General features: G+C 41.7%; 1 protein-coding gene across 1 annotated transcript; it reads right to left on the bottom strand.

Annotated features, from left to right (window-relative positions):
• Window positions 1-1,459: 1,459 nt before the first annotated feature.
• PLAU (plasminogen activator, urokinase) lies at window positions 1,460-8,787 on the bottom strand. The gene is made up of 10 exons (XM_009959014.2): window positions 8,728-8,787; window positions 7,596-7,650; window positions 6,604-6,708; window positions 5,881-6,046; window positions 5,444-5,529; window positions 5,152-5,341; window positions 4,364-4,518; window positions 3,228-3,368; window positions 2,513-2,661; window positions 1,460-1,654 (listed from the first exon to the last, which is right to left on the bottom strand). Exons 1-10 carry the CDS (start codon window positions 8,785-8,787, stop codon window positions 1,460-1,462), a joined length of 1,302 nt encoding a protein of 433 aa, XP_009957316.1.
• Window positions 8,788-11,832: the final 3,045 nt, after the last annotated feature.

The raw sequence follows: 11,832 nt of genomic DNA, 5'->3' as shown, positions 1-11,832 counted from the left end.
TTAAATTAATGAGTGAACTTTTAAAACTAGTTTCTTGATTTTCCCCCACCAAGTGATTTGGATCTTGCAGAGCAGTTCTGGATCAGGAGAACAACAGTGCCTTAGGGCAAAGCCTAAGGATAATGTTTTGCTTTACAAGTTCTACAACACTTGAGAATGTCCAGTCTACAGGGCTAGAGGGTAGTCCTGAAGCGCATGCAGCACAGACACTGGATCCGCAGCACTGTTGTTTGTCCTATACTCTGTCTCTTGCTAGTGCACACAGGTTTTTAGGACTCTAGCCCAGAGTAGATGACATTAATTTCTAATATGAAATGCTTTAATAAACAAGAAGTTCAAACATTTATGTTTTACCAAGGGACTTAATGGTTCAGATTAGAACTTAATAATGGTAGTTCTCTTTTTATTCATACCCTTCTGCTTTCAAGAGAGGAGAAACAGACACATAAGAATAACAGGGTTTCTTTAATGATATTTTAACATCCATAATACAAACAATAAGTTAAACAATAAAAATAATTAAATAAAGCTTGAGGTTCCAGCCCTCATACAAATAACTCAAATCTATAAAACAAAGACAAGTTAAAAAATAAAACCAGTTTAAGTCTTGGTAAAAAAAAAAAAAAAAGTAGTTTCCATATAATACCAGTTAAATGCATGGAAATAAAGTTGTGCCTTTTGACATCTGCAGTATTCAGTGAGTGCTGAGTCCTTAAATCCTCTCCTTGGTGCATAGGTACATGTAGAAAGTTGCATAATCAGACCTTTCAGGGGACCCAGACACCTTCAGCTGTGACCTGGAAGTCCAGTCAAATTTCCAGTTTTCCTTCTTGCAGCACAGTTCTTAAGTGGAATACATTAAGTTTGTAATGCTGGCACAGCTACAGGTGCCATCCTTAAGATTTTACTATATGTTGGGTCTATAGCAATGAACCCTGTACACCAAGTGTTGCCTCAGTCTAAGTAGACTTTGGTCCCTCTTCATGCTTTAGTGATGATAATGCTGATGCAGTTTCTTTCACCCCTTGATGCAAAGCCTGATCACCCTCTCAGTACTGCTCTTAACAGGTTAGGTTTCTAGGACTTCAGTCTTAGTGTTGTTTAGTGTGATGAGGAAAGGTGTATACAGGCCATGTATAAAACGAACACTTAAGTTAAAACTGTACCAATACTTCCAGACCAAATGCCAGTTCATAAATGGAGTGGACAGATAGCCTGATATGCATAGTATTGTGCATGGGAATACTCATTTAAATGTTAAATATTTTAGCTTCCCACTGAGTGGTTTTCAGGTAATTCAGAGTAGTAACATAATACATCAACTGTCTCTGCCTCAGGATCACTGATGTGAGTGGCAGATCACACGAGCATTTAAAAGGAAAGCCTCTCATGACATTCAGTGCCCTGGCATCAGTATGGGCTTAATCTTTTTCGTTTAAGTCCAGCTGTAGAAAAAACGTCACTTTGGTTCAGGAAGGAAACTACTCTTGGCAATTACTGCATTCATATTGGAGTCAATCCAGTTAAGGTATCTAGTAACTCTGGTGTAAACGCCAGGCTTGTTTTCCTTTGCACAGCCATCTCCCCAGCTGACAATCCCATAAAGTGTCATCCTGCCATTGTGCTCACAGACCATGGGGCCACCGGAATCTCCCTGAAAACAGAGAGAGAACATATTAGGCCATTTTCTGCAGATGGAGCCTTTGTAACAGGAAACCTGTGACTTTTTCTCGAGTGAAACAAGCTAGTAAATACCTATGAACTAAAGTTGATTTTTGCAAACACTGCATAGATGGAACAGAAGGCTCAGCATTTGCTGTGACTTGAATAGTCTGTAAGGCAAGGAGTTCTCTAGTTTCCCCCTAGCAGGGCACAGAGAGAATAGTTATCTTACACACAACACTATCCTAAAGTTTATAATCACACATATTAGGCTAGTGATATAAGGTCAAAGCCATCACGCCCAGTTCTTCATCACAGAATTAATTCTCTCCCTGTCCATAAGGTACTTTTACACTTAAGGACAACACTTGCTCTTTTTAGTGGCTAATATGGCCACTCTGCCCAGTAAGGGTGCAGGGAAGTATATCTAGTTTTGAGGAATCTGTGAAGGGGCTCAGTGTCCCCCTGTAATTCAACTTTAATACCTTTGCAGAGTATAGTTAGCGTTAAGGAAGTACAAGCCAAGACTGGAATAGTTGCTGTATTCCTCTAATACCTATCTACCAGCCATTGCTTGAACAGGTTGTAAATCAGGCCTTGAGGAAAAACAATGGCTAAGATACTGCACTTCTTGCACATCCCAGAGAAGGGTCTGGAGGGGGTTACACCTAACTCCAGGTCCCAGCCTTTTTCCACGTATGTCGCACACTATGGGTCAACTCCACTGGATGTACTAAATTCCTGCTACAGAAAGAGACTCTGCTGACTAGTAGAATTGTAAGGTGCCACCAGCTGATCCATATAGTGTACCTGCATTTAAAATTTAGAAGATTAAACAAACCAGTTTTACCTTGCATGCATCAGTCTGCCATGTGGGTTCTCCAGCACAAACCATGTTGTCAGTAACTCTGATATTGTCATAGTATTCATGTTTGCATTTTGTCTGTGATATTACGTTTACAGTGGCTGACATCAGTCTTTGAGCATAGTAGATGTCATCTGCAAACAGAAGAGTATTTAACTATTTTCACCATCCAAGACAAAAACTACAACAAAAAAAAACCAAACCCATAATACACACTTTCAGCACTTAAGAGTCTAAAATCAGAACTGGAATTTCTTTTATTTCCAGCTCATGCATTCTAGTTTACCGTTAATGATGAAGTTTTAAAGAGGAAGTACCAAGTGTTCCAAATGCAAATGATAAATCTTGCTTTTTAGAGAGAGTTTGATAGTTTTTGAAGGAAATACACAATGAAATCCTTTGTTAATCCTCCAACACAGCTTTAAGTTTCTCTATTCCTCACCACATCAGGAATGAGAAAATTGCTGTGTTTCACACCTTTGCTTACTTTGTATGGTTGACAAGTGAGAAGCATCAGACAGGAAATGCCATGGACAACTAGAGAAGATGACAGCAAAGGTAATCTTTGAGAGATGCACATGGACTACACAAGAATAATAGGAAGGAATGTTTTTCTAATCCTTTGTAGACAATAGTGTAAACCCCATCCGGTTCTCACATTGTGGAAGTACAACTTTGGAAAGAGAAGTCATTCACTTACAAAAATCTTGTTTTCCATAGCCAGCTATTTCACACCGGGTATTGTCTCTTAAGTAAAGGTTCTTCTCTGGCAAGCAGACTGTTCTGACATATTTGGATTCTGCTGCACACTGTCCAGAATTTGTTCTTATCCTTATCAAAGCTAAGAAACAAATCAGAGAAGATGCAGTTAGATTTGTAAAGCAAGTTTTTACCCTCAAGTTCTCCAACAATAGGAGTATCCAGTACAGGTAATGTGAATAGTTGCAATTCCATTTAGTTCTGGTTACATATGGTTCCTCTCTTTGCTTTTGGAATGACACTGGGTCATCATTTAGTAACAACAAAATTAATTTCCCAGCACTAAAATTAGCAAACATTCGAACTTGAACTTCCTGGAAGGAAAGGGGCTGATAGCTCAGGGAAGATTCTTATGCAAGTGTATCTTCAGATGTTTTAGAACCTCAGTTTCCTGATTGGCTGTAGAGGATGGCACTTGCTGCCCTGCTGAAGAGGGGGCAGTTTATACTGTACTTCTCACCAGAAGTGCTTGCAAAGCTATTCTTTGGGTCTTTTTCCTTAGCAGCAGGACTTTAGAAGGGGTGGTAGAGCTTTAAGTGTCAAGTGCAAGAGTGGCAAGTCTGTTTTGTGGCAAAAACCCATCTCTGACTTCATTGGTTCAGGGGTAGGCTTGTGAAAGCCAGAGAGACATATCAAAGTCTGGATTAATTCAGGATAACCTTCAGCTAATCTGGTACTTGCTATGGCATTCCTCTACTACATGACAAAGCCTTCTGTGCATGCGTTTTTTTCATCATTTACTGTACATACAGTGTGACCTCTGTAGACAGAATAAGATGGTCGAAATGGGATGCTGCCACCAGGGCTGATGGAAAAGCCATGCCTTGTACAGGTCCAAAGATAAGATAGGCTTATAGTTGACTGTGTGCCATGTAATGCATCTGACGTGCCACAGAAAACCATATTTATACAAGTGCAAAAATCTTGCTCAGCACAAGCCTAGTTCTTAGAAGCACCTAGCTCCTGTTCCCCTTCATCTCCTATCTGGTTCTACTTCTTTTAGAATACTTATGCTACAATTACATAGCCTTCAGCTATCTTCAGTGTTTTAAAGGCTCATATTAAGGTGACACTTACCAATATCATTCTCATTGCCACCTGTGTCATCTGTAAAGTCAGGGTGAGAGATGATGTCATCAACCATAAATACTTGTTCCTTATCATCAGTAATGTTCAGTATGGACTTGCCAAGGAAGACTTTGTAGATGGATTTGTCTTGTGGTTTTTTTGACCTGAGTGAGAGTAAACAGGTTCATGAAGACTACTGGTTTCTGAGAGCAAGGTCAACAGTCTAGATTCAGTCCTAGTTCTGTTTCATGTTTACTTTAATGCTGACATGAAAAAAGGAAAATTTAGTCAGCTTTGAAAGTGGATTCAGTATTCTAAAGGAAACCCTCCTTATTTTCCATTTGGAGGGATTAAGTTAGATGTTCAGGCATTTTGAAATGCACACCTAGTGAGCTGCTACAAATGCCAGGCATTAGCAGTGAGAATCCTCTTCAGGATGCTGGGAGGATCAGCTTTCCACAGGAAAAACAACAAAACCACCCACAAATGTATTGCTCATCACCTTTCAGTACAGCTTTTAAGTTTCGGGAACAGCTAAGGTAAAATTAAACTCTGGCTCCAATTTAGGCTAAGATTGTTTAAATTGCATAATCCACCAGAATTTCTGCACCTTGCTAGCTCATTCTGCTAGACTTGGACACTCAGAGGCTTAATGTTTATGGCTGCTCTTCTTGTTTTGCTCAATGAAAAGAACATTCTTACCATGGTACATTTTGAAGGGTTGCTCAGTGAGCATTGCACAAATAAATCAGTGGAAGAAAGTTGCAAATAAGAAGGATGCGGAACTGTAAACTTACGGATTATGAAAACAGTGTGCTGCTGTAAGCACCCAGCAAGGGTCAATGAGGCTGCCACCACACAGAAAATTGTCGATGCCCCTTATGTTTTGGAAGATGCCAGCTACCCAAGGCTGAGACTCAACCTCTGCCTGGCTTCCACCTACAATCTTGAAGTACTTGCTGATGCTCCTTTGACCACATGCGTACCCTATGAAATGAGAAATACTGTTCAGATGTTCTCACAACTAAGCACCAACCTTGTGCTATTAAAAGAAAAAAAATCTGTTGTCTTGAAACTAATGTTACTTACCACACTTCTCTATGTTGCAGGGTGTTTCTTGAATGGTGAATCCCTTTTTGGTGTAACACCAGGGCCTGTTCCTTCCATTTGGGTTTCTAGAAGATAAAAGGAAGTGTTCTTTTCATAAAGACAGCTTAAAAAAAATGATAGTATCTTAGAACTCTGTCTTGAAAAGGCCAAAAGTGTCCTGTTGCAAGATATGCCAGAGAAACTATTTAACAACTGACTATTGCTGTTACATACTGGGAATTTTGCAGTATGATCAGCTTCAGTAGTAAGCAAGTACTCTAGACACTTCAAAGAGACACATTCCAAATATCTTCAGTTGAAATTTATCTCTAATATTTTGTGGTGGGTTTTTTTTCTTTAAACATGTACCATCACTTGAGGCACTTCTGGCCCTGTGACAACAGAAATCATCCCAGGAAGAGTGCTGCTTTTTTTACCTGCAGTAGCTGTGTTTGCCCAGTCCAAGCTGCAGAGCATTCATCAAGTGAGCATGGTAACGACCCCTCCTGATTACTGAGGGAAGGTCCCACGGCAGACATTCATCTTCTGTTGCCATTCCTCTGTAGTCCTCTCCATTGTCAGCATAGCATATACTGTCAGTATCTGAGAAAATAAATATTTTGTTAGCAGCATATTCTTGTTTATAATTGTTTGGAGACAAAAATAATCTGTATGGATCCTTCTAATGAGAAAAAAGTTCATACATTACACTTGAAAACAGAGGATACAAAATCTGGACTGATTGTATATTCTTATTTAATTTGTTCTATATGAATCTTGAGGATGAAGTATCTTACGCTTTAAAGCATGCATATTGCTTCTTTAATAGTTTTAATGTAGTTCACAACATAATCAGTTCTGCTGCTGCTTCTTCTGAATGCTCCCAAACAAGTTCACTTTTTTCCACCCCAAAGTAAAACATTTGTGAGGTAGGCAATATTAGTGAGGAGGCAGGGACAAAAAAAAAAAAAAAAAAAAAAAAAAATCTGATTTTGCACTGATTTTTTCTCCTCACTTAGTCTGTTACTGTAAAGTGTTACAGGATATCCAGTTGTGTTTACAGGTAATACTTTCACTTGGCATTTCACATTCATGATTTGCCTATCTTTTTAGATATTTTCAATCAATTTTGTTAGTATTAAGGAAGGTAGGTACGCTACCTAGTTCACAGTGAATCCCAGTGTATCCTTCTGGGCATATGCAACGATTAATTCCGCTAAAGAGGTAATAGGTAATGCAGGTTCCTCCGTTCAAACAATGGCATTCTGCAAGTAACAGATGTCACTAATTAGAGGCAAAACATTTGAATGACAAAGTAAAGTGAGATGTAGTTGCAAACTAAGTTTTCAGTGTTTAAGTATCATTAAGTCTTCCTTCTTGTTTGAAGATGTAATTGCAGGATAACAACACAACAGTGCTACAGGCTCAGGGATGAGTGGCTGGAGAGCTGCACAGCAAAAGGGACCTGGGGTTGCTGGTCGACAGCTGGCTGAACATGAGCCATCAGTGTGCCCAGGCTGGCCAAGAAGTCCCACAGCATCCTGGCCTGTCTCAGAAATAGTGTGGCCAGCAGCAGTAGGGAGGTGATTGTGCCTCTGTACTCTGCACTGGTGAGGCTGCACCTGGAATACTGTGTGTAGTTTTGGGCCCCTCACTACAAGGACATTGAGGTGCTGGAGCGTGTCCAGAGAAGGGCAATGAAGCTCATGAAAGGTCTGATGAGCAGCGGCTGAGGGAACTGAGGTTGTTTAGACTGGAGAAGAGGAAGCTGAGGGGAGACCTTATTGCTCTCTACAACTACCTGAAAGAAGGTTGTAGCGAGGTGGGGGCCAGTCTCTTCTCCCAAGTAGCAAGCAATAGGACAAGAGGATAGCCTCAAGTTGTGCAATAGGAGGTTTAGATTGGACATTTGGAAAAATTTCTTCACTGAAACAGTGGTCACACATTGGAACAGGCTGCCCAGGGATGTAGTGGAGTCACCATCCCTGGAGGTGTTCAAAACACATGTTGATGTAGTGCTTCTAGACATGGTTTAGTGGGTATGGTGGTATTGGGTAGACAGTTGGATTTGATGATCATAGAGGTCTATTCCAACCTAATGATTCTATGAACAAGTTATTTTTAGGTTCAAGTAGAACAGTCAGGTGTTTACCCTTGTGAGTTGATCTGCGTTTGTATGGCAGCTTGTAGTACTTCTTGCTATAAACCTAAGGGAAAAGAAAAAGATTTTAAGGGAACAGTTTCTTTTATGTGGTTTGATTATCTTTTATCGTCCCAAGCTTAGTTCATTACTGCATACATTCAACAGTTTATTTTTTCACATGTCGTTACCAGCTGAACCTGCTCTGTGGAATCTGGATGTGAATGGGAAGTAGAACTCTACTTAAGCACAGCAGAATGGGGAAGGAAAACAATATAGCACACAAGAAAAACCTCAAAAGAATGCCACCAAGCTGGTCCACTGCATCAGGTCAACATTGCAGTTATTTCTGCAATAAGGACCTAAGCAGCTCTCAGTGGCCAATGTCCCTAAAACAGGGAAGGAAACTTCTCCCTTTTCACCTCTCAGCCACCAAGCAGTACAGCAAGATGCTCCACCTGCCTGTGCCATTTTGGTGACCTTGGTGCTTCATGTTTGTGCCATGGAATAAAAGCCAGTAGATTTATATAACAATATACTATTGCCCTATACTTCAGGTTCTGCCACTGCTTTGCAGGTTGAATATTTCTTTCTCCATGGAACTAAATAAGATTAGGCTTTTAGTATACTTTTCACAGAGGTCAGGTGGGCTTGCCTGAGCTAAAACAAGTAATGGTAACAATATAATTTCATAATGTTGGTGAATGGCTCTGCTGATAGATATCAACTGTCACACAAGTTAATAGTCAAAAATACTCAAATTCATATCTGTTACTCCTTTTTTAGCATGACACTTTCAAGTAGGGGAGGTGGAAATTTGGTTAAGGCCCAATATCCACCTCCATGAAAGACCAGTGAGCTCTTGGTACTCAGTGTCCAGGTCTAAATTGCTTTAAGAGAAAAACAGAAAGCTAGATTTCTTGGTTATTCCATGTCGTCTTCACTACTTGAATGCTGCAGGCACCTTAGGGTGGAGCAGAAGAAAACACAAAGGGTTCAAATACCTGTTACATAGAAGTAAATGAGCAGCAGATGTACGTGTACATGCAAAGGCAACAAAAGGAGAATTGAATTCAAGCCTACTACACTGTCCAAAGCAGAAATGGTTCCAAGTCAAACCCCCAACATTTATTTCAAAACTTACAGAATCTAGTCCCGTGACAAGTATGCCCAGGGTTACTGTGAGGAAGATGAGCAACTTCATGTTGTTAACTTCTCACTTTGTTCCTCTTCTGTCTGTATTATTTTGATTCTGAAAATAAAAGAGGAACTTGGTGTCATGTTGTACTTTGCAGCATCAGCTTTCTTGCTTCTATTGTCTTCAGAATAAGTCACAACACAATTGACAGAAGAATTAAGCATTGACTTGTTGTGGAACATCTGCTTATTATTTCCATATATGAAATTAGAGGTTATTGTTTAAAGCTTTTTTTGCACATTTAGCAATAAAACCAGATTTTTTTTACAGATTAAATGGAGCAGAGAATGGGAAATTGGAAAAATCCATATTCAGTTTCTGCAGTGTGGACCAACACAGAAACTGGCAGATGTTTTTAGCTGCTGTCCAGCTGTTTGTACCTCTTTAGCTGATTATTACTACTTTGCAACAAAAGCACTGAACATCCACACACAGGGTATGAAAGGGAAAGCTCCTTTTTTCTATTGCCTCTATAGTTGCTGACTGCATCTTGTTGATGTTGGGCACTTAGATAAGCCTGGCCACCTCACTGAGTGCCTCTGACCACTGTGAACTCTGGAAAGTCTGGTCTTGATGTTACCTTGCTTATTGACAGTATCAGAGGGGCTTAGAACATATTCCATCTTGATTGCTTATGTGCAGCTGGTGCTCGTAGCCAAGGACATATAGCAATCTTCCCAAGAGTGACTGTTAAAAAACTAACTTGTAAAAACAATGGGGGAAGAGAGCTATAAAGTACTAGTCTTCTTTTTTTTTAACATCACAATGCAAGTCATGGGATTTTTTTTTAAAGCATCCTCAGTTCTAGAAAACTGGAAAACTTGATTTTTAAAAGATTCCATGGGAATCTTAGTTACATTGACATCGGCAAGCAGCACAATGCAGTAGGAGAGGGGATGCAGAACTAAGCTGGTGCTGAAGACCTGCTCCACACTGTATCTGCTTCAGAAGTTTCTACACTGGACTAGTTCTAGTTTGATCCTGCAGACTGAACACCTGCAATACTTGGAGTGCATCATCCAGTTTGGTTTTAGTCAAAAGAAATACAGTGCAAGTACTCTGAAACCATTCAGGGGTGTGAACCAAAACATGGGGGACAGAGAAGATCACTGGGTTCATTCAAAAAAGCTGACATGATCCAAACCAAAATGCTAATGTAAAGGCACCCTTTGCTTGTGAGCACGTTTCATAACATAAGAAAGCACATCCCGCCCCAGGCACTCGGGCACGCACGCCTTCCAGACCCAGCTGTGCTTTCAGCAGATACCTGTTCCCTCAAGCGTTACTCATATTAAGATAATTTTTTAGCCTATTCAGCAGCTATGCAAGTAATTCGACGTTTGTTACGATAATTAGTTCCTCAAGCCCAAGCTCAGCATCACAAAGAGCAGCCCCGCTCACGTCTCGGGACCACCACGACAGACGGCCGCGCGCGGCATAGACCCTCCCCGCTGCCCTAACGCGGCACCACACCAACGCTGTTTAGGGTTGGGTTTGGTTTTGTTTTTTTCATTTAAAGCGCAGCCCCTCAATTCTGCCCGACCCAGTCCTGGCATTTTTGTCCTTAAATCATAATTCAGCTTTAAAGGTACCGCACTTACCGGCGCGGGAGCCCGGAGGAGCGGCGCGGAGCGGCGGCAGCGGCTGCTGGTGCGGCGCGGGGCGGGCGCTATAAAGGCCGGGCCGGGGCGGGGCCGCCGCTGCCGCCCTGGGGCGGGGCCGCGCCGCGCCGCCCCCCGGGACCTGCGACCGCCGGGGCGCGCAGCGAGCAGAAGCTGCTGCCGTGACTCAAGGGGGAATTCTCGGTGCTGCTTTTTGGTTTCGGGGGGCGGGCGGCGCTGTTCGGAGCTAGGCCTCTGTAAGGGGCTGCTTGGCCTCCCCGCGGCGGGCTGCGGTTTCTCAGCGGCGTTTGAAAAAACGGAAGAGAAGTGTGAGTGACAGCTGTGAAACATCCCTAGAGATATGAACAAGCGAGGTGTATTTTATTGATATGGCGCTGCCCGTAATGAGAGAAGTGCAAATGATTTATTAATTAGTGGAGGACTAATAAGGATTCAGGTGTGGGTTAAACACAGCCCGCTGGGAGGGGGTATTGGGCCAGAATGTGTGCTTGAGTCACAGAGCGTGTTTTTAGACAGCAGAGAGCTGCCTCCAGCTGAAACGCAGGACGTTTGGGGTGAGCGGGGTGCATTCCTCAAGCCAGCTGGGATCTATTAGGACACGGGCCTCACAGCAGGGGCTATACTCGTCTTCTCCAAAGCTACTTACAGCTCCCTCGCCCCTGAACAATCTTCTGCTACCAAGAAATTGGTCATGGTTTTCCTGTAATTTCTGTCTTCCAAATAAATACTCAAAGTGGGGTCATTTCACAGGATGTGGATGGAGATGTGAACTGACAAGCATCTACCTAGGAATGCAGGCTCAGCAAAATAGACATTCTTTTCTATCCCAGTCAAATGTGATTTTGCACATTATGCTGTGACATTGTAGCAATGCAGTGAATAACAGCAAACCAGTACATAGTATTTGTGGGTATATTCATAGAGCTTAGCTTCAAGTAGTGCAGGTGACTAAGCTGAGGCAGGCCTCCATAGGCTGTGTAGCTGATGAAAAGCAGTGCCTTCAGAGGCCAGGTCAGAGCAGGAGTTTGCCTGAATTTCCCTTAAGACGAATATTTTCCTAACTGGACAATTCAGACTTTAAGGAGAGCAGCCTTCTATGTTTGACATCTGACTTCACTTGTATGAGTATGCCTTAGCTTTCTTCATCCCTCCTCACCTTCTATTTGTTTCAAGTCTTGTTGTATAACCGTACCTTTATTTGGGTACTGGCCGCTTACATTTGCTATTCCTTTCTGTTCAGATCTTCAAGCTCACATCAGAAGAGACCTCACATCTGCTGAAAGCACGCTGAATTCACTTCACTGAATGATAGGAACTGAGTCAAGAGAAACAGCTCAAACTGGAAGTCCAAAAATGAACATAGGTAAGGAATAAATCTTTCTGAATTTCAGGGAATTTTCTCTCTCTGTGGTGACTGAATACATCAACA

The sequence above is a fragment of the Leptosomus discolor genome, chromosome 6 (assembly GCF_034619465.1).
Source record: "Leptosomus discolor isolate bLepDis1 chromosome 6, bLepDis1.hap2, whole genome shotgun sequence".
NCBI classification, from domain to species: Eukaryota; Metazoa; Chordata; class Aves; order Leptosomiformes; family Leptosomidae; genus Leptosomus; species Leptosomus discolor.
Note: the sequence above shows the minus strand (reverse complement) of the source record. Positions and strands in the feature narration are given on the sequence as shown.

Bases quoted from the DNA above. Each gene is read 5' to 3' on its own strand.
- PLAU (XM_009959014.2), bottom strand. From the start codon at position 8,787: ATGAAGTTGCTCATCTTCCTCACAGTAACCCTGGGCATACTTGTCACG. The intron at 6,709-7,595 runs GTAAACACCTGA...TGTTACTTGCAG, and splicing joins ACGCAGATCAACTCACAAGG to AATGCCATTGTTTGAACGGA. The intron at 5,530-5,880 runs GTAAAAAAAGCA...TTTATCTTCTAG, and splicing joins GGCAAACACAGCTACTGCAG to AAACCCAAATGGAAGGAACA.